Below are 23894 nucleotides of genomic sequence, written 5' to 3'. Positions count from 1 at the left end.
TCCCACTATACAGCCATTTAATCTGGATTATTTTAACCAGGTAATTTAATTAATTAACCTGGTTTAAATCCATCTACATTAGGCATTTGCACTGATGTAACTAATTCCATGTTGTCATGCTAGTGCAAGCTTTCTGATACAGACCAGTTGCAACTGGGCTTCCCCCAAACTGGCTCATCTTAGAAAGCTGGGAGATGGCTCCTTTAGCTGCCTGGGACTGAGCATCAGTTGTGTTTTCAAGCCCCAGGCTGGAGATGTGCTAGTGCTGGGCGTTACACATGGGGCCTGAATTACCTTGCTGAAGACCATTTGCTCACCATGCAGAGGATGTATGGCAGCATCCCATGACTCCTGAGCAACATATGTGTACCCATGCTGGAACCATTGTAAGGACAAAGAAAAGCAACTCTTCCCAAAAGGGCAGAGCCGAGGCGTGAACTCGCTGGCATAGAAGAAACCAAACAAATCACCTGAGTTTTTTTAAAAAGCATTTTGTGGGGAAGCTGGATTTCTGTCCATGATGATTTAATCCCCAAACAGCAGGCGCATAGGAACCTCCAGTATGGATCAGCCCATGGCTCCATATAGCCCTGTCTCTGGCAGTGCCCAGCCCCAGCTGCTTTACAGGGTGGTGTAAGAACCTTAGGATGGCAGAATGGGGGTAATCTGCCCCCACATTAGGTCTCATCCTGGTCTCTAATAGAGATGAGTTTGAGCCCTGCCGCAGGAAGGTTAATATTCCTGCCAGAATTAACTCTACTCTGAATTTTCTCATTTCCATGGAAAAATCCCCAATCCTTTTAAAAATCTTGCAAATTCTTGGCCTCAATTCTTGTGGCAGCAAGTTCCATAGGCTAAGTATCTATTGTGTGGAAAAAAAAAGTCCTTGTATTAGTATGGAATTTGCCGCCTTTTCAGTTTATTGAATGCCCCAATGTTCTTTAATGAATAAAGCGCCACGCTGCTACATGCAGTGCCTGCTCTTGCCTACAGGCCAGCTTCCAGAAAATGGCCTCTCATTTTAGGAGCCCTGATTATTGGAAGCCCAAGTTAATAAAGGGTCTGATCAGTTACACACTGGTCCTGCAGGCTTTATTGGGGGTTGTGGGTGCTGAGCACCAGGTTGGGCCCCCAGAATTAGAGGACCAGCCTGGGTGGCCGACTGGAGCCATGTTGGAGGTGGAGAGGTAGCACAGCGTATTCTTGGCTGATGCACAAAGGTTAGTATTGCTGCCGCACAGCTGTGTACCCCACAGTTACCCAGCATGGAGGGATGAATGCAGCAAAGCGGACAGGGAAACAAGATTGACACTAAATTAAAATCTCTCCTGTTCATGGCTGTTTTTCTGGACAAGCTTTGCTGACCAGAGGGATTTAATGCACACAGAGCAGACAGAAGAAGGTTCACTCAAGTTGGAAGTGGGTCCAGAGCTGCACAGCCAGGGCACAAGCCAGCAAACCCCTCACTGAGAGAAGAAGCTGCCGTTCTCCTTGCGGGAGTATCCACTGTTGGTGGCAGCTGTGTGGGGACACTCTAGGGAAGGAGAAAGTCATGTGATTACTACTACCAAGTGTGGAAGGGGGCATCAGGACGGGCCTCATGCTGGAGTGAACGAGGATTCCAGTTCTAGTAGTTATCATGGTGGCCGTAGAGCTCCATGTATGTCACAAAGGAAGGGCACCATCATTATTCCCATTATACAGACGGGGAAACTGAGACAGGGATGCACCATGATTCACCCAAGGTCACACAGCTGGGTGGCACTGACCAGGTCTCCTGACTCCCAGGCCAGTGCTCTATCCATAAGGTCATGCTGCCTCATGCATCCCCAGTTCTGACACAGGCTCAGTGGGTGGCCTTGGGAGAGTCTCTTCAGTGGGTACTCAGTGCCTCTGATAGCCAGCCATCTAATCACTGGGCCTCATTGCCTGGGGTCCTGCTGGTAAGTAATGTCAGCCACTAATCCTTGCAGAATAGTTCCTGTGACGTAGCTAGGCCAGGATTTGCCCAGGCAGCCCCATACCACAGCCACACTGGAGCTGGGATCCCCATGTGGCCATGATGGTAGCAGTGCAGTGGAGCAGCCTCCACAGAGCACCACACTAAGGGAGCGGCCCCTTTGTTACTGCCCCGCCAGCCGGTCCCGCCCACTCCCAGGCTCTCAACCTTGTGGGCTGCAAAGCATTTTGAGGCCCATCCCATTGGCTGATCTCCATTAAGATGGAGGCACAGGCAGCTGCCTGCTGCCCTTACCGATGGCTCCCTCAATGCTGTGGATCGACTCCTTTGTGGGGCTGACCCAGCATCTCACAGACAGGCCCCTGGCTGTATGGTGCTCCACTGGGGGCGGCTTGGGTTCCTTCACAGGCTCGAGACCCTTCAGTGCTCTGGAGTAGGCAGGAGGGGAGGGAGAGACATTAGAATTCCAGACTCTGCGCTCTCTGGGGCAGAGGCCAGCACCTAGCACCATGCCACCTGCATTCTGGTTGTGCCCCCGGCGCTACTGTAACACAAAGAACTGTCTGGGTGGGTTTAGTGCATGTGCTCAGGGCTCCTGACAAAGCTCCTTGCAGCTATCCAGGCTATTGGGTCTGACTGCAGGACTGAAAGCTTTCAAATGGGAAAAACCTGATCAGACCTTTCTTCCCGCTGTGGCAACATGCCCATGGTAACAATAACGTGATCATCTTGCATGTATTAATTTCCTCTTGATTGGCTGTCAGATGCAGCATCACCAGCCCCAAGGGTTCAAAAGTCAGAAGTGAGGCCCCCAAAACTTTACAGATGATGCTTTTGGGTTTCTTTGCCTCCTGCTTTCTGAGCCTCTTTGGTCAGGCTCAGGGCACATTTCCAAGCTTTTCTCTGCAGCCCAGAGGGCTAGAAATGTACTTTGTTTACATAAAAGCTGAGGGTCTCCCACTTCAGGAGCTGGGGTTTGAGGAAAAATACCAAATATTGCAAGATGTGTGATAAAGTCACAACAGTTGACAACTCTGCAAAGAGCACAATATCCTGCCTGGTTCTGCCGCCTCTGCCTCCTCCTCCTCCATTTGTAGGGAGAGGGAGAAATTGACAATTAACAGCAACACTGTGGCCAGGGTCTGTGATTGCGCCTCTGGGACACAAGACTCTGCCACCGACACCCCCTGGCCTGCAGGGACTGGACGCCTGTAAAAAGCTGCCGAGTAAGTTCTGCTGGCTCCTAGAGGCTTGCTACCACCCCAGTGTATGAGAAGAGGGCAGGGTGGCTATTGGTCAGGGAGCTGGAGGCAGAGTGGGGGGCTGGGAAATCAAGTCAGGCTGAGGTTTCTGTTCTGTTCTCCTGAGCAGGGGTCCATTAGCCTTTATGCAGCGTTGGTAGCTGTTCTCTGGCCCAGCAAGAGGCTGTCACCAGCTACCATGGAATCCTTCCAGCGGGCTTGTATCCCAGGCACAGGCTCTTAGTGCAACTAGCTACAAACCGCAGGCATCCCCGTGATCAGCTGGGTACCTAGTGGGGACTCACCAGTGTGCTGCCTAACAATGGAGCCCTTTCAGAGCAGCGGTCAGTGTGACCAAGGCCATGCCACTCATCCTACAGCACCCAGCAAGCTGGTGAGGTAGGCAGCAGGTAAGGTAGTGCCTAGGCATGTGCTGGCCAAGTGACTTGCTGATGTCAGGGCTGCCCTGAGTTTATGTAATGCTCTGCAGGGCCAGGATTTGTGCTGCTGGGGAGAAATGTCGCAGGAGCCCCAGCTGAGGCAGCAGCCTGTGCAAGGGAGCTGCCCTCCCATGAGCCTTGAATGCCCAAACCTGAGGTAAACAGAGCAGCTCTTCTGTCCTGGAAGGCTTCACCCCCCTGTCTCTCTGTAGCATTGTTCTCACAGTAACTAGCTGCAGCATATGGACTCTGAAGTCCCCTGCTAGTCATTAACTTCAAACACCCCACTCTTCTGTCGTGGTACCGGGGGCACCATCAGACCTGTCCATACCAGATCTCCTAGGTTTCTCTGCCCCGGTGCTGCCAACGCTGTGATGGGCTAGCAGCATGCTGGGCTACATGCCAATACTGGGACTTTGTGACTGAGAACTTCTGCTCCACTCCATTCCTTAGCTGCCCCAGGATGGTGCCCAGCTCCCAGGCACTGGAGTCTGGGCTGCTCCAATCCCCAGGTAAGTGGGCACAGCCCAAGGCTGATGGTGGGTTGGAATGCGGGGGAATCTGGGCACAGCCTGGTACAGTTGGCTGATTGGGGCAGATGGCTGCAAAAGTTGGGAACCAGGAGCTGGAGTCTTCAGCTGTGTTGGCTGAAGGTGAGCTGCTGGGGCAGGGTCGTTTCGAGAGCTGTTGCCAGGGAGGTGCCTTCCCTCCCCATAATGACCCTGCAGCACCACTGAACCTATGCTTAGACCTCCTCCATGCACAAGCGAAGAGGCCAGAAGCTTCTGCAGGATGTGGGCATGTGACAAGGCACACTAGCCCCGCACTGGTCCAGCAGGAGTTAAGCCCAACCATGGCCTTGAGCCGGTTGGAACCCAGGTATAAAAGGAAGCAACTCAGCTCGGTTGGGCCTGACCGCTGAAGAGGAAGGATGCAGGAGCTGACGAATCTCCAGACCACAGAAGCTAGATGTGACGGAAGATGCCCAAGAGGGGTTAGAACTGCTGGGAGCTGCCCACACTGATGAACCCTGGGATGCTGGGGATGCCAGGACCACCACGCGAGGAGATGGGGTAGGAAGTGGCTCAGGGGGACGACCTATTAGGCTGAATGCTGTCACTATGTTGCAGTGGGATCCCCCCATACACAGTGGCGGAAGGTTCTGCCACTGTTAGGGCCCTAGGCTGGGACCTGGTTGAGTAGGGTGGGCCTGGATTCCCCTTCCCCCTGCTGCCTGCTCCACCCTCAGGGTGGCAGTCTTCCCACCTTAGGCCAAGAGGTTTGCATTTGTCTGCTAAACCAGGCCATCAGACCCTAGACTGTTTAATGTTCCACCCTACTAGAGGGCCCGGGGCAGTCGGACTGACTCTGACTATTAGGCCACACTTCCCTGAGGCTAAGGGGGGACAAGTGAACTCAGCCCCAAGACTGTAGTAGCCCTGGCCCTGCCCCAAAAAGGGGATGGGGCGAACAGCCATTGCTACTGGTGCCCTTGCAGCTGTGAGCAGACTGGGGCATTCACTGTCACCAATAAGCTGCTCCCAGAGGAGGCTGTGCCCTGCCTGAGATCAGGGAAAGGCCGCTTGCTCCTGCTCACCCATGGTCATCCAAGAGGGTCTCCTTGTGGATGACGATCTCGCTCTTGTCTCTGAGCTGCTCCTCGTGGTGGTTGTAGAGCGAGGTCAGCTTAAAATCCAGGCTATCTCTGGGAACCTGCAGAAGGGTTCAGAGAAAGTCACTAGCCAGAGCCTCTGACAAGCCTGGTAAAGGTGCCTCATCCCTGGGTGCTGCGTGGGCTTCACCTGAGGCAGGGGACAAATTACATTCTGCTGCATTCACTGTGGGGAGTTACACAGGGAAGACTTTCTCTTATTCGGCTGGTTAGAGCAGGGGCGTGGGACTCGGAGTCAGGACTCCTGAGCTGTGCTCCTAGCTCTGGGGAAGGGACGGGTCTGAGTGGTTAGAGCAGAGCAGTGAGCCCTGGAACGCCTAAGTCCTACTCTCACCTCTGCCACAGCTGCACTGTGTGACCCTGGGCAAGTTGTTTTGCTTTTCTGCATCTCGGTTTCCCTATCTGTAACACAGATCTAAGCCAAGGGCAGTGGGGGGATCAATGGACATGGCCTGTGGCCAGGGGCCCCAGTCAATTTGGGGGCCCTCGGCAGGAGCACCAGAACATTGGTAGAAGAGGAGAGGCATGAGGCCCCGCCCCTCTCTGTGGCCCTGCCCCTGCTTCTCCTCTTTCCCCCAGCCCTGCCCCCTGCTCAGGCGGCAGGCGGTGGTAAGAGCCGCTCATGGAGTCCAGGCTGCTGTGGGGAGCCCTGGATCTTCCACTTGCCCTGGGCAGGAGGCCAGGTTGCTGAAGAGCAGAACACTGGCCTGGGTCCCCACCCCCCACCCCCCCAGCCAGGCAGCGGGGCCTCCCGGGGGGAAGAGCAGGGGCAAGGCCATCGAGAGGGGCCGGCTCTTATGGGGAGGGGTGGCTAAGATTCCCCTCATTCCCTGGGCAGAGGCTGGTGCTGCCAGCAGGGACCTTGCTTCACAAAGGGGGAGTGTGACGTTATTGATATAAATTGGGACCATATAGAACATGGGTTGCAACCAAGGTCCTGTAGTGGCACCAAATCTTAGGTAAAGGGAGTCATATAAGGTGTCTAAGACCAAGTTATGGGTTGCTGGTTATGATTATGCTGTCTGTGTGCATGTATCATTTTTAATTGAAGTTATGTATATTGGCTCTATACTGTCTGTATTTCAAGTTGGTGATGTGCTTCTGGGTGATATCCCAGACAAGTTGGTGTTAGCTCTGCTTAGCCTGCTTGATGGCCCATTAAGGACCATCAGCTACACAATTGACCCATGGAGAGAAGGCAAACACGCCTTATGACTTAGCGAAGTATGCAGGGACTGGCCCATGTGACTCCAGACTCCATTTTGCTGTAATTTTCCACAGTAAGGACAAAGAGGTTCTTACACCTGGAAAAGCCTATATAAGGCGGATGCATCATCTCCATCTTGTCTTCAACCATGCTTCTTACCTCTGGAGGGACTTTGCTACAAGCTGAAGCTCTGCACAAAGGACTGAGGACCCATCCCAGCGGGGGATGTACTCCAGAGACTTGATTTGAACCTGCAGTTTACTCCGTCACTGCTGCAAGCCTGAACTAAGAACTTTGCCATTACTGTATGTAATTGATTCCATTTAACCAATTCTACCTCTCATCTCTACCTTTTTCCCTTTGTAAATAAACCTTTAGATTTTAGATTCTAAAGGATTGGCAACAGCGTGATTTGTGGGTAAGATCTGATGTGTATATTGACCTGGGTCTGGGGCTTGGTCCTTTGGGATCGAGAGAACCTTTTTCTTTTATTGGGGTGTTGGTTTTCATAACCATTCATCCCCAGGACGAGTGCACTGGTGGGGATACTGGGAGACTGGAGTGTCTAAGGAAATTGCTTGTGTGACTTGTGGTTAGCCAGTGGGGTGAGACCGAAGTCCTTTTTGTCTGGCTGGTTTGGTTTGCCTTAGAGGTGGAAAAACCCCCAGCCTAGGGCTGTGACTGCCCTGTTTGAGCAATTGGTCCTGATTTGGCACTCTCAGTTGGGTCCCGCCAGAATCGCCTCGTGACAGTGGCGTAGTCGGCAGGATCCACAGAACCAGGTCAATTAAGCTTTGGGTCAGAACCCCACGCTATCCAAATTTTAAATTTGGGATTGAGAGTTTGGTTGGTTAAAGATCAGTGACCATGAGACAGAAAGCATCAGAAAAAGCTCGTAAGAGGCGTCTGGAGCTGCTGGCTGCTGAGGAGAAGACTCACAAGATGCAATAAGAAACTGCCAGACTTCAGCTCCAAGTCAAAAAAGCAAGGGAAGAACAGCAGAAATTGTATCCTCTTGAAAGTCCAGTTTGTAACAATGTTGGTATGTTGTATAACTCTGAGCAGTTGTCTGGGAGTAACCAAATGTACCCCAACAATGCCACCTTTTATGTCAATGCTGTTACTGTGTGTTCAGTAGAGGGTGGCCCCATAAATAGTGCCAGTGCTATGTATGGGAGTGGTAATGGAAAATTCATAGAGAGTGTAAAAGTCAATGGTAAAAGCTGTTTAGGGCAAATTATGGCTTCTAACATCACTCTTGTTAAAGCAGATCTGGTCAAAGAGGAAGATTATTTATCAAATCAGAGTGTGAATGTTGTGATCCTCTGTGAGTTTACTGTCCGTGTGCCTTTAGCCAGAATCCACCTTGAGTGGAATGGGGCTCAGCATGAAGTGATAGCTGGCGTCAGGAAGTTATTGCCTAAAGATCTTTTAATTGGGGAAAATGTTAAAGCTTTGTTCAGTCCAGGTAGCCAGTCACAGGAGAGGAATGATCTTAAACCTGTGTCTATTGTGAGCAATGATTTGCCTGAGGTGGGTTGCTCCAAAGGTTTGTCTGTGCCAAAAAGCAGTGTGTCTGTGAGTGGAGTTTCTGAATGTCTGTCTGATGTCTCAGAAGGGAATCTGAAGTTAGATCAAGAGCAGAAAGATCTCATGGGTGAGGAAAATGTTTCTCAGGAGCAAATTAAAGTAAATGGTCAGGTGGAAGCCCTAACTGAGGAAGGAGAGGGGAGATTTGTGATGGGTGATGGATTGGTGGCTAGTGCAGCTTGTAAAAGTGAACCTGAAATGGGTAACTGTGATTTGCTGGAAGTAGCTCAGTGTAGTGAAAAAAGCAGCAGCTTATCTGTTGGGAGTGGCAATATGCCTGGTAGGGAAAGTTTGGAGGAGCCTAGGCAGCATTGTGAGCTGATGGCTTTGTCTAATCAGCAGTTTGGGAAGACAGGGATAGTGGAAGATGAGTGTCCCTATCCCTTACCTGTGTCCTGTGTGGAGAAATGTGACAGTGAAGGGAATGTGCCTATGTCTGTCAGGGGTATTGACTTGCCTATGGAGGAAGTTACCCCAATCTCCAAGCAGTTGTCTGTGAACAGCCCTGTGTGCTGGGACAAGGGAAATGAAATCCCAAGCTGTGCGTCTGGTGAAGGAGAATGTGTCCCTGGCTCTTCTGTGTCTGTGGAGCAGACAGAAGGTGCCTTTCAGCCTGTGATGGTTGAGGGCGATTCAGTTGTCTCAAAGTTGGTTTTAAATACAGCTAAAGCCCAGGAAGGGAATGGTCCTAAGTTTGTGTCTGCTGGGGAGAATGGCACTGTAACTAGGTTGCATCCAGTTAGTGTCTTAGGGTATGGCTACACTGGCGATTTGCAGCGCTGGAAAGCCTCCACCAGCACTGCAATTAGTAAGTGGCCACACCTGCAGGGCACTTCCAGCGCTGCAACTCCCTGGCTGCAGCGCTGGCCGTACACCTCACTCGGCATGGGGAATAAGGATTCCAGCACTGGTGCTGCAGCGCTGGTCATCAAGTGTGGCCACACACCAGCGCTGTGATTGGCCTCCAGGGTATAAGGATGTATCCCAGAATGCCTGTTCAGCCACTCTTCTCATCAGGTCAGACTCTACTGCCCTGGCCTCAGGTGACCCGCCCTTTAAATGCCCCGGGAATCTAAAAAATCCCCTTCCTGTTTGCTCAGCCAGGTGTGGAGTGCAATCAGTTAATCTATACAGGTGACCATGCCTCCACGTGGCAAACGAGCCCCAGCATGGAGCAATGGCGAGCTGATGGACCTCATCAGTGTTTGGGGGGAGGAATCTGTGCAGGCACAGCTGCGCTCTAGCCGTAAGAATTATGATACCTTTGCCCAGGTATCGAGAGCCATGCTGGAAAGGGGCCATGAGCGTGACGCGCTGCAGTGCAGGGTTAAAGTAAAGGAGCTGCGGAGTACCTATTGCAAAGCACGTGAGGGAAACCGCAGATCCGGCGCTGCCCCCATGACCTGCCGGTTTTACAAGGAGCTGGATGCGATTTATGGGGGTGACCCCTCTGTAAATCCAAGGACCATGATGGACAGTTCAGAGCCGGTAGAGGAGGAGGAGGGGGAGGCAGACAGTGAGGCTACTGTGGTGGGGGAAGACACCTCGGAGTCCCAGGAGGCATGCAGTCAGGAGCTCTTCTCAAGCCAGGAGGAAGCTAGCCAGTCGCAGCCCCTGGGACTTGGTGCAGAAGAATCACAGGAGCAGGTCCCAGGTAAGCAACTTTTATTGCAATGCAAAGGTTTTGGGAGAGGAGGGGGGGTGGTATGGCTGCATGCCTAGACATGGAATATCCCATTGATGTGGTCTATCACGTCGCGGTAATCTGCCTCTGTAATCTCTTCAAAAGTTTCTGCAAGAGCATAGGCAATTCGCGTGACCAAGTTTAAAGGGAGAGCCAGTGTGGTCCCTGTCCCAGTCAGGCTAACGCGTCCGCGCCACTGTTCCAGGAGGGGTGGGGGGGACCATGGCTGCACACAGGCAAGCTGCATAGGGGCCAGGGCGGAATCCGCATTGTTGTAGGGGACCCTCCCTTGCTTCCCAGGTAACCCGCAGCAGGGAGATATCTTCAAGTATTAACTCCTGTGGGAAATGGAGGGAGTGTTTCAGTGCAGGTCTCCCAACTGCTGCTTGCTTCCTGCCTTTAACAAAGCCCAAAAAAAGGCAGTGTACCCATGAAGCAAAAAGCACCCTGCCCAGGCAAACCACGGCAGGAACCCCAGGGTTAATTCCTGAGGGACATGGAGGTTTTATTGACTACTACCCTCACTTACCATTTCTGGGAGGCTGTGAATTCTCTAGCTGTGTTTGAAATGTCTGAAGAATGCTACAGTGTGAGACTTGAAACTAACTTCAGATTATACACAATGCAGGCTCTATTAAAATGTATCATTTGCTGTATTTGATAGTGTCCTTGACTAGTCCTGGTCCGGTGTTATCAGTGACTGAAAGAAAGCTTCAAAACCTAAGAAGGAAGCCTAACAAAAGCAAGGAAGATTTGGTGAAGGCAGTTATGAACCAGTGTGCAACAGAGAATAAAACTGCGCAGAAATGGAGAGAAAAGATGCAGCACTGGAAGGAAACAGAAAGCAGGAGAAAGGCATTGATGCTGAAGAAAACCACGAGGCAGCTTATAAACCTCATGGCGCGCCAAACAGACTGTATGCAGTCACTGGTAGCAATGCAGGCAGAGCACTACCGTGCCAAACCCCCACCCTCCCAAACCTCTTTCCCCTATGCACCAATGTCAGCTCCAAGTCCCGTTCCCCAGCATCCAGGTTCTTACCTACACCATCACCAGCTGCCCCCACACCTGTATGGTCACCTATGAGCCCAGAGAACTACGACTCTTACCCTCTGCACTCAACCCCCATCACCATGCAACAGTACAATCCTGAGGTGCACAACAGCGCTCCTGGCAGTACATATGCAAAACTATGAATGTACAGTTCAACAACCAACCCCCCTGCCCGTTTACTACCTTTTTTTTAAATAAATGATTTCTTTGATTATGAAACAGTTTTTTATTATTGTATAAAGTGAAAGATAACAAACCCCAAGGAAAACACAGGTAACAAACAGCAAGGAAAACACAGGCACTTAAAAGCACTGTAACCAGTGCACGTCACTCCTGGTCAAGGCAAAAAACATTACTGTTGGCTTTCAGCCTCAAATTCCTCCCTCAAGGCATCCCTAATCCTTGTTGCCCTGTGGTGGGCGTCTCTAGTAGCCCTGCTGTCTGGCTGTGCAAATTCAGCCTCCAGGACTTGCATCTTGTTGGTCCATGCCTGGCTGAATGTTTCACCCTTCCCTTCACAAATATTATGGAGGGTACAGCATGCGGATATAACCGCAGGGATCCTGCTTTCCCCCAAGTCTAGCTTCCCATAAAGCGCCCGCCAGCGCCCCTTTAAACGGCCAAAAGCACACTCCACAGTCATTCGGCATCGGCTCAGCCTGTAGTTGAAACGGTCCTGGCTCCTGTCCAGCTTCCCTGTATAGGGTTTCATGAGCCAAGGCATTAATGGGTAAGTGGGGTCCCCAAGGATCACAATGGGCATTTCAACGTCCCCTACTGTGATCTTTCGGTCTGAGAAAAATGTCCCTTCCTGCATCTTCCTGAACAGGCCACTGTTCCGAAAGATGCGTGCATCATGCACTTTTCCAGGCCAGCCTGTGTAAATGTCAATGAAACGCTCACGGTGATCCTCAAGCACCTGGAGAACCATAGAGAAATACCCCTTGCGATTAATGTACTCGTAGGCTAGGTGGGGTGGTGCCAGAATAGGAATATGCATCCCATCTATTGCCCCTCCACAGTTAGGAAAACCCATTTCTGCAAAGCCATCCACAATGTCCTGCACGTTCCCCACAGTCACGGTTCTCCTTAGCAGGATGCGATTAATGGCCCTGCAAACTTGCATCAACACGATTCCAACGGTCGACTTTCCCACTCCAAACTGGTTCCCGACCGACTGGTAGCTGTCTGGAGTTGCCAGCTTCCAGATTGCAATAGCCACCCGCTTTTCCACCGTCAGGGCAGCTCTCAATCTTGTGTCCTTGCGCCGCAGGGTGGGGGCGAGCTCAGCACACAGTCCCATGAAAGTGGCTTTTCTCATACGAAAGTTCTGCAGCCACTGCTCGTCATCCCAGACTTCCATGACAATGTGATCCCACCACTCACTGCTTGTTTCACGAGCCCAAAAGCGGCGTTCCACGGTGCTGAGCATTTCCGTTACCGCCACAAGCAATTTCATGTCACCCGCATTAGGCAAATCCATATCATCGTCGGACTCCTCACTGTCACTTTGGAGCTGAAGGAATAGCTCAACTGCCAAACGTGATGTGCTGGCGACAGTCATCAGCAAAGTCCTCAGCAGCTCAGGCTCCATTTCACACAGAAAGCGTGCTGCACTCAATGGCAAGAAACATGGACGGCGAAACTGTGACTGCTGGGAAGTGAAGCGATGCACCACGGGCGTTGGAACAGGAAGCGGAATGACCCACACACTTCCTTCCCCTTCCCACAATACTCAGCGCCAAAACGGCGCCAAAACGGGACAAGGTGCTCTGTGGGATAGCTGCCCACAATGCACCTCTCAGTATAGCGCTGCAAATGCTGCAAATGTGCCCACACTGCAGCGCTGGTAGCTGTCAGTGTGGCCACACTGCAGTGCTGGCCCTGCACAGCTGGACGACCAGCGCTGCAAACTACCAGCGCTGCAACTCGCCAGTGTAGCCATACCCTTAGCAAAATCCCAGAGAACAGACAATTCTGGTGCTTGTAGTTTGCCAGTTGCTAATGTGTGGCTAGAAAAGGGTGTAGCAACTCTGTCTAATCAGGGTGATACCCTAGCCAGGGAACAAGGAGAGCAGGAAGGTGATTTAATTGTGTTACCTACTGACAGTTTGACAACTTGTAGAAAGAAGGAAAAGATTCCTGAACTTGTTCATGGCCAAGGGAAGGAGAATGCTTCTAACCTGTTATCTAGAAAGTCTATAAGTTTGCCTGAAAGGGGATTGTGTAGGAATCTGCCTGATGGGCCAGAGGTGATTCTAAATGTAAGACCCAGCAAGAGTCTGTGGTTGCTCAGGGAAATGTTCCTTTAGAGCAAGCCCTAGGTGAAGAAGGGAAGGGCAGAATTTCTGAGAGGGGTGAATTGCTGCTTAGAAAACCTCAGAGGGAAAGGAATCCTCATGGTAGCCTGTGCAAGCAGTTTACTGCAACTGAAGGGTGTAAAAGTGATTTAATCAAGGAAGTTTCAGTTCCTAACAGCCAGAAATTTTCTGTTGTAAATGGATCCACTGACTTTCCTTTTGAGAGATCCAGTGTGGGCAGCTTTGAAAAGGTCTCAGGTGGAGTAGAAGCTGTTAACAAAGTTGAGCCGCCCTATAACCACGAGGCTGTGTGTGGCCAGCTTGTTGGAAAGACCATGGTGTTGGGACAGGAATGTCTCCAGGCTGATTCTGTGAGTGAGCAGTCTGTGCTTCAGGATCTGAGGACAGATTCAGTTACTGGTGTTTCAGAGCAGAACAGTTTTATGGCTGAACGCTTAAGGATGCAGGGTAGAGCAAGCCAGCTCTCACCCTCAGACTATTTGGATTTGTGTGATATCTCTGTAAAACAAAGTCCAGCCTTGGAATGGGTAGCAGCTAAAAATCTAAAAGCTAGTGTCTGTGTTGATGCGAATTACTTGGCTGGCAGGGAGAAGAAAGACTTGCTAATAGCTGTTAGCAAAGAGAGCCCACCCCATCAGCCAGTGAATTCTGTTAAGCAAGAGAAATCAGGGTTTAATCCTGCAGGACAAGAAGGAAAAAGAAGACTAAATTTTGCAAAGGGAAGCCACAGATTAACCCTAAAATGCCCAAACTCCAATGGTATTAAGCCAAGGGTGTGTCATGACAAACATGATTGTAAATGGACACTTGCAATGAATTTGTTGTTATTGCTAATGCTAATTTTTGTAACTAATGTATTGCTATTGCCAAGAACTGTAAAAAGGTACAATGTCCCTAATCTTTTGGAAAATCCCTTGAACACGTTGAAAGGAATACATGAAAACACACTTTATGTTAAAGGGCCTTGCTATACTGATGTTTCACAGTTAATGCCTGTAAACAGTATTGGAACTTTTCACAGGGGAAAATACATTCCAGACCTGATGTGCTGTATGAAAGGGGAAACTGAGGCACACCACCATATTGCTTTCATGGCTAAATGCCAAGATTCCTGTACTATGAACAACATCAATATCTACATTGGTTTAATGTTAATTGGGTTCCAAACATTGGCCAAAGCTGGTATGGATAAAGTAGCTGTTTTCTTTAGCTCTTGGCAAGATCACATGAAACATACAGGAACCATGCTGCAAAAGCTAACCAAGTTATACCTTGAGTTTGTAAAGAGATTCAATCATGTTATTGAACATGACTTTGATAAACCATTTCTGTTATACACTGGTACGGCCTCTAGCCCAACACTAGCTGTAGTGAGACAGACCCAAGGAAAGGGGGCTCTTGGGATGCAGTCAGCGATGTTTGTGACATCCCTTCCTGCATCAATTTTGCGTTGGGGGTGTGATGTTATTGATATAAATTGGGACCATATAGAACATGGGTTGCAACCAAGGTCCTGTAGTGGCACCAAATCTTAGGTAAAGGGGGTCATATAAGGTGTCTAAGACCAGGTTATGGGTTGCTGGTTATGATTATGCTGTCTGTGTGCATGTATCATTTTTAGTTGAAGTTATGTATATTGGCTCTATACTGTCTGTATTTCAAGTTGGTGATGTGCTTCTGGGTGATATCCCAGACAAGTTGGTGTTAGCTCTGCTTAGCCTTCTTGATGGCCCATTAAGGATCATCAGCTACACAATTGACCCATGGAGAGAAGGCAAACACGCCTTATGACTTAGTGAAGTATGCAGGGACTGGCCCATGTGACTCCAGACTCCATTTTGCTGTAATTTTCCACAGTAAGGACAAAGAGGTTCTTACACCTGGAAAAGCCTATATAAGGCTGATGCATCATCTCCATCTTGTCTTCAACCATGCTTCTTACCTCTGGAGGGACTTTGCTACAAGCTGAAGCTCTGCACAAAGGACTGAGGACCCATCCCAGCGGGGGATGTACTCCAGAGACTTGATTTGACCCTGCAGTTTACTCCGTCACTGCTGCAAGCCTGAACTAAGAACTTTGCCATTACTGTATGTAATTGATTCCATTTAACCAATTCTACCTCTCATCTCTACCTTTTTCCCTTTGTAAATAAACCTTTAGATTTTAGATTCTAAAGGATTGGCAGCAGCGTGATTTGTGGGTAAGATCTGATGTGTATATTGACCTGGGTCTGGGGCTTGGTCCTTTGGGATCGAGAGAACCTTTTTCTTTTATTGGGGTGTTGGTTTTCATAACCATTCATCCCCAGGACGAGTGCACTGGTGGGGATACTGGGAGACTGGAGTGTCTAAGGAAATTGCTTGTGTGACTTGTGGTTAGCCAGTGGGGTGAGACCGAAGTCCTTTTTGTCTGGCTGGTTTGGTTTGCCTTAGAGATGGAAAAACCCCAGCCTAGGGCTGTGACTGCCCTGTTTGAGCAATTGGTCCTGATTTGGCACTCTCAGTTGGGTCCCGCCAGAACCGCCTCATCACAGGGAGCCGATCACTTTATTGGCTCCCCCCCATGAAGCACAGCCTCTGCTGGTGCCTGCCTGAGGCTTGTGGTTTGGGGGGGCAATGTGACCCCCTGCCTGCAAACTACGCCCATGTTAAATAGTGGGCAGGCCTCGGTTTTTAATGGGGTGTTTTATGCCCAGGGCCCCAGTAAATCTTAATCCACCTCTGCCCAAGGGCTGGAGGATTGCGAGGCGAGGTTAATGTTTGTCAAGCGCTTGGAGAGCAGCTAGACAGCAGCAAAGTGTTCTGAGAGGTGTCCCGGACGCTTCGCAGCATGGGTGTTATGCGCTTCCTCTCTGCTGCTTGGGGTGGGGTCGGGGACAGCACACGGGCATGGCCTGGGATGCTGCTGGGCAGAAAGCAAAGCCCAGAGGAGCAAGTGGAGCACAGAAAGGAAACCAGTGCTGCTGCGGGTGAAAGGCTTTACTATGCCCTTGGCCCGGCCAGTGCAGCTGCCCAGCCTGGGCAAGGAGATGGCTGTGCACTGGGGAACTTGTATCTGCTAATTCTGGACCATTTCAAGCTGTGCCCTTCGGGGGAGGGTAACCAGAGGGCATGGGGTGGTGAGGAGGGGGAAGGAGCAGCAAAAGGCAGGGCGGGGCAGAGGGGCACTTGGGGACCTCTACCTCAAGTTCTGTATACCAGACTTCCTTCCTGGTGCTGGACAGGGTGGGTGTTCTGTGCAGGCGATTCCAGGGGTCCCGCTGCTGGGCCAGGTGGGTGGGCTCAGTATAAGGGCCTGTCTGGAACAAACAACAGTCAGCCACTCGTGCTCTGAACACCGACTGTCCGATGGTCTTTGCCATTGGCATCAGGGCATCCTCCAGACACATGCACCGCTCCCTACTCCAGTGGGTGTGTGGGTGATTCTGTATGTAGAGGAAGTTAGCCCTCTGTCCCCAGCCTGGTGCAAGGGGAACCCTGATTTGACTGCAGGCACTTGGGACCCCAGGGGATCCACTGCCCCCACTCCCCGCCCCCCACATGCCAGCAGGGCTGTGCAGGAGGCCACTGCCTAGACCTGTCATACTGGTGCAACAAGGAAGGTTTATGCCTCTGGTATCCCCTCTCTCCCTGGCATCACTTGGGCTGTTAGGACCCATAACAGCTCTTTTGGGATGGAGACCATCTTGTTCTGTGTTTGTGCAGCCCTTAGAGCTATGGGGTCCGTCCTGCTCTGTGATGGGGGCTAAAAATAATTGGCAGTAAAAGCCACTGCCCATCAGAGCAAACAGGTAACTCCTGTTCTCCCCCCCGCCCAGAGCCCTTTCCAGTGACTGCCCAAGGCAAACCTCTGACATAGTTTAAATCCCACAAGAAACCCCCTGCTGCTTTGGGCCTACTCAGACTCCTTGTTCCTCTGCTAGTGAAGATCTGGCCTCACTCATCTTGTTTGCAGAGTTGTGGGATTCTTGATTGTTTTCAATTTGCTCCTTTTTTAACACAAGGCCTAGTGATCTAGCTATCAGAGCCAGGGCTGGAGTATAAAACTCTGGTGAAAGGTCAGAGTCCGCAGTGAGCTCTGCACACCAGCACCTGGATGGCAGCTGAACTCAGGCCCCATTTCTAAGTAGCTCATTGTGACGAAGTGGGACTGTTCTTAATGTTTCCTCTGAATACTGTGTGGGTGCCTCAGTTTCTCCTATGCATTTCTTAAGTCTCCAGGGTGCATAAATGGCTGACAATCTGTCTCCTAGCAACAAATGGCCAGGGCCCTTCCCCCTTGCAAGGGGATAGCTAAAGGTGAACAAAGAGGTCAGGTGACCTCCTGACCCAGGAAAGAGACAAAGGCCAAAAAGGAGAGGCTGGAGGGGGTTTCAGTTTGGAGCTGGCTGGGGATGGGAAGTGAGTGCAGATGGGGATGTCTGGCTCGTTGGGCCCCAGAATGGACCCGGCTGAGGGGTCGGGTTCTTTATATCTACAAGCTCTGTTTTAGGGCGTGTTCCTGTCATCTAATAAACCTCTGTTTTACCGGCTGGCTGAGAGTCACGTCTGACTGCGAAGTGGGAGTGCAGGACCCCGCCTGGGCGGACTCGCTGTGGGAAACGCACGGAGGGGCACATGCTGAATGCTCCAAGGAGAGACCCAGGAAGGTGAAGCCGTGTGAGCTTCTTGCCCTGAAGACAGTTTGCTCCAAGGGAGAGGAGGCTCCCCAAAGTCCTGACTGGCTTTGTGGGGAGCAGTCCCAGAGCATCGCCCAGAGACTCAGTTACATTCATGAAGATGGGGGGGTGGGGTTTGAGCTGGACTTAAACACTGAAAAGTGGATTTCAAAGGGACCCCGCTAACTTGCAAGCCAGGTATTTTTTATATATCAAAGGAGTCAAAAGTAGTTTCAGGCAGTGTCTTTCCCCTGACCCTGGCCAGTTTGTTGCCATGTGAAAGATCCAGCCAGGCAAACAGGGGAAACTGAAGCTAAATCTTTCACAACAGACACTGGATTCTGGGTCCTGCCTCCTCAAGTTAGAGCCTTCCCTTCCTAGCAGTCGCTCTGCTCACCAGCTGCCGTGTTCCCACCAGAGGTGGCTGCATGTTGGCGGGGGGCAGGTTGGGCCGATGCAGGGCCCGGTAGGAACTCGGGCAGCCCAGCAGGGGGCGGGACCTTACCTGGCCCGGCCTGGCCTGGCCCCTGAAGGTGTCCTCGTTCTCGTAGCGGGGGTAGGGGAAGGGGTCCCGGGTGGGCGGCATCCTGCGCCGGGCACAGCAGCGCTCCCCGCCGCTTGTTTGCGAGCCCGGCCGCGGTTGCCAGGCGACGGTCCCCGCCCCGGGGATTCCGAGGAGGAAGCTCTGGCGCTGGGGCTCCCCCTGATGGCTGGAAAGAGCAGCGCGGCGGGGTGGCCTGCAGGGAGGGGGAGGCAAAGGAGGGAACGGGCACGCAGCGGCCAGAGAATTGCAGTCCAGGGGGCCGCGCTAGACATGCAAGGACTGTGCATCTTTCCCTGCAATCTTCCCGCAGAGAAACTCAGGCATGGATGAAGACTTCGCCTGGAACAGCCAAGCACCAGCCTGCATACCGTTTATTTAAAAACCTGCTGCCGCCATATTTCCCCCCGCCCGCTTTGTTGCACATGGCTAGGCACTGCATGGCCCTGCTTCCCTAAACTGTAGAGGGGCTAACACCCAAATCTGTGGGCCAAGCAAAGGGCTGTTGCAAAAAGGGTGGGGGGATCTAATTTTGCAGGGAAGATGCCCATGTGCGAGGCGGGACACGTGGCGCCGAGGCAGAACAAAGACCCGAATGCGAAAACTTACATGGGGCTAATATGGGGGGGGGGTTATGAACGTGCAAAAGTAGGTCATTAATGCTGGGGCTAACGGACGACGGTGCGCGCCCCCAGAAAGGACTAAATCCGCACGAGGGAGAGCGACAAAGCTGGGCGGGCCCGGGGCTTTACACAGGGGAGCGCGCAGATTTGGCCTCGCGGCGTGTTGCGCCCGGGCTCGGCGCGCACGAGAGGCTGGGGCTGGCTCTGCCCGCGCAGCGGCGCGCGGGCGCATCTTTCGAGCCGCAGGTGCGTGGCCCAGGTGCGCGCGGCGGCGGTTGCCGGGGGTGGGGCGGGGCTCCGGCGTCCTTCTGCCTCCCCGCGGTGGCTGCACCTGAGCCCCGCTGACGCCTCGCAGCACGGCCGCTGCTGCTGCACCATGGCTGGGGCCGGACGTTGCTGCCTCCGGGCCGGGCTCAGGCGGCTGCTGCTGCTCCTGCTCTGGGCGGGGGCCGCCATCCAGGGGAGCTGGGGCGAGGAGCGGGAGCTGCACGCCTGCAAGGAGGTAGGGGAGTGCGGACCGGGCGGAGCCCTGTAGGATGGAGGCACCGCAGGCGGGGGAGTGACTCCTAGTCCTGGGCAGGGACGGCGGAGGATGGGATGGGGGTGGGGATCTGAGTTCTCCATTGGGGGTGCTAGAGATGGGCACTGCGGCAGGGTGAGGGGGTTCTTGTAAGGGGTGATGAGGGCTATAGAGGTGGGGATGAGGGCTATAGAGGTGGCTCTGGACGGGATCTGCCAGTCCTAGACCCAGCAGTGATCTAGAGGGTTTGGGTAGTAAGGCATCCTCTCTGGGGCTATGGCGACAAAGCTGCAGGTCCCTATGAGGGGCTGTGTGCCCCATGTGGGGCTGAAGAGAGGGGACTAGGCTGAAGGTTAGAGGCCATGTCCTGTATGGGGGGGCATTGAGACAAAGGCGAGGGTCTGTATGGGGCAGTGGAAGGGGCTGTAATGATGCAATAAGGGGGATATGGAGGGGCAGGGGAGCCTGAGAGAGAGGTGCTGCCTGTTCAGTACAAGAGGTGCTATGGAGGTGATTGAATGCCTCATATGGGGGCCTGGGCTTCATGCCCTGTATGTGGGGTTGGGACTGTAGGTCCCAGTGGCCTGACAGACAGTGGTGAGGCTGTGCTGGATACGTAGATGGCAAAGTGCCCTATGTGGTATGGAATGAGGAGCTATGTGGACACACCTGATGGTTCCTGTATGTTTTGGGGGGAGGGAGGAGGCACATAGCTGCCCTGCCTCACTAGAATTAACATAGCCTTGCAAAATCACTTGGAAGAGTTACCAGTTTGGGCTCTCTGGCCCCTCTGGTGCTGCTGCTGGAATCAGCCCACTAAAAATGCTAGATGCAGAAGCAAAACATGCTGTCTACTCATGTCCCTAAAAATAGCCTGCTGGGGGAGTCGAACTTAGTGGGGCCCTGTTCATGGAGATAAGAGCCAGACCAAAACCCTGGGCAGGTGGCAAAGGAGTTTCCCAAGGAGGGCAGCTGCTGGCAGAGTAATGTCATTCTACAGAGTCCTCTGTACGCCAGGTTTTGCCCAGCACTCGGCTCCCACTGTGCTGAGCCCGTGGCATTCTGGCTCCATGTCCCCCCTTGCTGGTACTGATCAGGGGTTCCAGGAAAGTGGAGTGCATTGCCCCTACCCTGCTAAAAGCAGAGGGGCACTTCGCCATGCCATGCCTGTGACCTGTGCTCTCCCTTCTCATTGACCACTGGCTGTAATCCCACCCGGCAAATGGTCTCTTCTTTCTACCGGGGCAGGCTGCCTGTAAATTGGGTTATATAGCTTTCTGCTAGGTGAATGGAAGGAATTTGATTTTGCATGTTTTTTTGTTGTTGTTGTTGTTGGTTCATATCTAAAAATGTCTTTGAAAAGTGGGGGTGGCAAAAAGAAACAGTGACAAAGGAAGAAAGAAAATGAGGGTACAAGGGAAGGAGGTTGGAGAAAGTCAAAGCTCAGCTAGAGAGAGAGCAGCTTCCGTCAGCTGCTTCTTGACACCTATGGCTTGTTTACTCCACTCTGGTCAATGGAGGTTTCTTTCCACTGACCTGAGTGGGAGCAGGATCAAGCCCATACAGTAAAGGAGGTTGCTGGGGAAATATCCCTCTTCCAGTGCTTTCTCGCCCCTTCCCCAGTCTGTTCCTTGATTGCACTGGGCATTGGACTGGGCCCTTAATGAACCCCGTGGACCAGGGGGACTTGGCTGGGGCTCTCACTCCTCCATTGCAGAGTGTATTTCTGTGCTAGTCACCATCTCTTTTTGTCTTTGGCTTTACATTCTCCTTTACTAAACATGTTACCGTGTTTGTGCCTAGCTGTGTGCCTTCTCAGGCCCTTCTGAACAGTTTTGGATTCGACGCAGGCACGCAGATGACTAGGTTTTATATGCTCGGTGGAAGGCTTGCCGTTGGAGGCTTGCTTTCACGACAGCACCCGCGGGCTCAGACTGGCTGTCTCTTCCAGGATCTGATCCTTTTCCCATTGCAAGACTGAGGCAAAGCCTTTCTGATATAAGTGGAAATTGAGATCAGGTTCTCTGTGTATTTATATTTTAGCCAGAGGAGAGGGATGCTTTTTGCCATATTACGTCAGTATATTTTGAAATCAGACTGTACTAATGAATTTTTTTCATGCTTCTGACAACTTTATCCTTGTCATATGGTCAGAGAGTGCTCTTAACTTCCCAGTTCTAGTCATGTGAGGTGGTTAGAGTTATTAGGGTAATATTCCTGTTACATAGCAGGGGTCAGGATCTAGTAGGGTGACCAGAAGTGTGAAAAATGGGGACAGGGGGTCGGGGGTAATAAGAGCCTATATAAGAAAAAGAACCAAAAATCAGGACTGTCCCTATAAAATCAGGACATCTGGTCACCCTAGGTAGGATCTGGGGATGCCAGTGGCTGCTGTAACATTCCCCCTTTTATTTGCATTTCATTAAAAAAAATCCCCACCAAATATAACAGCCGTAAATGAATGCAGCTAATTAATAACAAACCAATGGAGATCTCTACGTCGGGGGAGATCACCTGGTATGATATCTGCCATTTGCTGGACATGTGTCTAAAGTGGCTGTCTTCAGAATCTCATTGGCTTTCTGAGCCCACAACCGCTTGTTCTTGGAGCACTTCCTCCTGCAGTGGCATGTTTGGCTACTGAGATGGATGTGTCCTCTGGTGCCTTTTTGCTTCTGCTGATGAACCAGATCATCTGCTGGTATCAATGGGCATAGCTTTGCTGACTCCAGCTTGCATCACTTGGGGGTCTGTCCCAGGGTGATTTCCTCCTTGGTGACTGTGTGCAACTGTCAGCAGCATCCAGAATGTCCTCAAGGAACAGAAACAAGGTCCCCTTTGCTTTTAATCAGGTTCTTCTGTTCCTGCTTCAGGACTGGCTCTTGGAGGGGCTCTGCCTATGGCTTGGGGAGGTGGGATCCCTGGGGCTTGGCAGGCTGCTGGCCAGCTTCTCTTTTGCAAGGGGGATGGGATGTTTGACACTCCTGTAACAGTATTACGTCTGGTCTAGTTTCCTGGCGTACGGCTCTCCTGTGACTGTGCCAGGGTTCATTGTCTGTAGCTCCTTAGTGGTGGGCTCTGAGGGTTTTGTCCTTCTGCCCAGGAGTGTGTGAACTGGCAAGCTGTGCCGGGACACCTGACAGTGCTACAGATGGGTCCCTGAGCCTACTGAAGCTTTTAATATTACCGAGTTCTTTGCTCTTTGTACTGTCTTCTGCTAACCCATTTGACTGTGTCTGACAAGGGCTAGACAACCAGTACTGGAACTGGTGTATCGGAGAACTGTCAAAATGAGCAGCTCATTAACCTTGCACTGTTACTGGTACTTTAAAATGTACGTTCTCTTACTACTCAGTGTGTTGCGAAACAGGTCAGTTTGAAAAGCTGACTAGGAGGCTGTGATAAGAGGTTGTCTTTCCTGTTCAATGCAGCTAGAGCTGTGCCATCCTCGGACCGAGGATGGTCAGGACTCTCGTGTTCTCAGTGGTTCTCTTGCACTCGATTGCAGATGTCACACTTGGTACCTGGTCTCTGCTGGCAGCATTCGTGCCTAGACAGAATATCACATCTCTGGCTCAGTCCAGACCCTTCAAATCCCCAGATGGGCACTGTGGCTTATGCTGTTTCTGATTCCTGCTGTGGTGGCATCTTACAGTGTCCTCTGTACTGAATATTGGCATTCGTGGCATTCTCACCTCTAGCTGGAGTACCTGAGAAGCAATCTCTTGGCCCTCCATCTACAGTTATTCTCCCAAGCAGGTGTGAGGCTGGATCACTCTCTCTGCCTGTCAGATTCAGTCTGGCAAGTGTGTAGTGCTTGAGTCGTATTTACTTCAAACTCCTGCTGCAGTTCTTTGCTTTCCCTGTATACAGATGTTCCTGAAAGCAGGGGCACTGCATGAAGCCCCTTATTGGGCTTGTATTTCACACTTCGGTGCTTGATCCCTTGCTGAAGTCTTCTTGCCAATGGCTTCTGTTATATGGCTTCCAGCAGTTTATGGTCTTTCTACCTCAACCAGTTTCTGCCCACTAACGTATACACACAACCTCCTGCAATCCTCCTACAATGGCTAGCATTTCTGTTTTTCAGTCTGGGCATAGCTGTGCCATGTCTTCGAGCGATCGTCTTGAAAGAAGACAGCTCCCCACCCAGGCGAGCTTGCCCAGACGGAGATCAGAGGCTTTGTTTAGTGGCAGAGTTTTGGTGCAGCCTTTCCCTTGTTGCTGTGGAAGGGCAGAGCAGAACGACACTGGGGTAAGCAGTTTGGGTGGAGTGGTACTTGCTCATGACAAATCAGTGCTGGATTTGCTGAGCTATGTCATGTGGCCATGAATCCCTACGGTGGGGCAGGTGTGTGGTTTTTTTTTTGTTTTGTTTTGTTTT

The 23894-nt window shown here is 51.7% G+C and overlaps 2 protein-coding genes across 3 annotated transcripts in view; one reads left to right on the top strand and one right to left on the bottom strand.

The window, feature by feature from the left end:
• Window positions 1-1331: 1331 nt before the first annotated feature.
• C4H1orf194 (chromosome 4 C1orf194 homolog) lies at window positions 1332-18489 on the bottom strand. 2 transcript variants are annotated; one of them, XM_039533661.1, is made up of 5 exons: window positions 18332-18489; window positions 16351-16467; window positions 5239-5354; window positions 2255-2388; window positions 1332-1534 (listed from the first exon to the last, which is right to left on the bottom strand). In XM_039533661.1, exons 1-5 carry the CDS (start codon window positions 18410-18412, stop codon window positions 1464-1466), a joined length of 519 nt encoding a protein of 172 aa, XP_039389595.1. In that variant the 5' UTR covers window positions 18413-18489; the 3' UTR covers window positions 1332-1463. The 2 variants fall into 2 exon arrangements, with proteins under 2 accessions (XP_039389595.1, XP_039389596.1); XM_039533662.1 differs by lacking the exon at window positions 2255-2388.
• Window positions 18490-19289: 800 nt separating this feature from the next.
• The window catches only part of ELAPOR1 (endosome-lysosome associated apoptosis and autophagy regulator 1), a 101754-nt gene continuing 97149 nt past the window's right edge, over window positions 19290-23894 (top strand). The window contains exon 1 of the mRNA XM_039538045.1: window positions 19290-19492. Coding sequence (XP_039393979.1) covers window positions 19367-19492 — 126 coding nt within the window. The 5' untranslated portion in view covers window positions 19290-19366. The remainder of the gene's footprint in view (window positions 19493-23894) is intronic.

This window comes from Mauremys reevesii, linkage group 4 (assembly GCF_016161935.1).
Source record: "Mauremys reevesii isolate NIE-2019 linkage group 4, ASM1616193v1, whole genome shotgun sequence".
In the NCBI taxonomy this organism is placed as follows: domain Eukaryota; kingdom Metazoa; phylum Chordata; order Testudines; family Geoemydidae; genus Mauremys; species Mauremys reevesii.
The sequence above is the reverse complement of the archived record's forward strand: the minus strand, read 5'-3'. Positions and strand labels throughout refer to the sequence as shown.

Bases quoted from the DNA above. Each gene is read 5' to 3' on its own strand.
- C4H1orf194 (XM_039533661.1), bottom strand. From the start codon at position 18,412: ATGCCGCCCACCCGGGACCCCTTCCCCTACCCCCGCTACGAGAACGAG. The intron at 16,468-18,331 runs GTAAGGTCCCGC...TGTTTGTTCCAG, and splicing joins GCCAGGCCAGGCCGGGCCAG to ACAGGCCCTTATACTGAGCC. The intron at 1,535-2,254 runs GTAAGGGCAGCA...CTCCTTCCCTAG, and splicing joins CAGCATTGAGGGAGCCATCG to AGTGTCCCCACACAGCTGCC.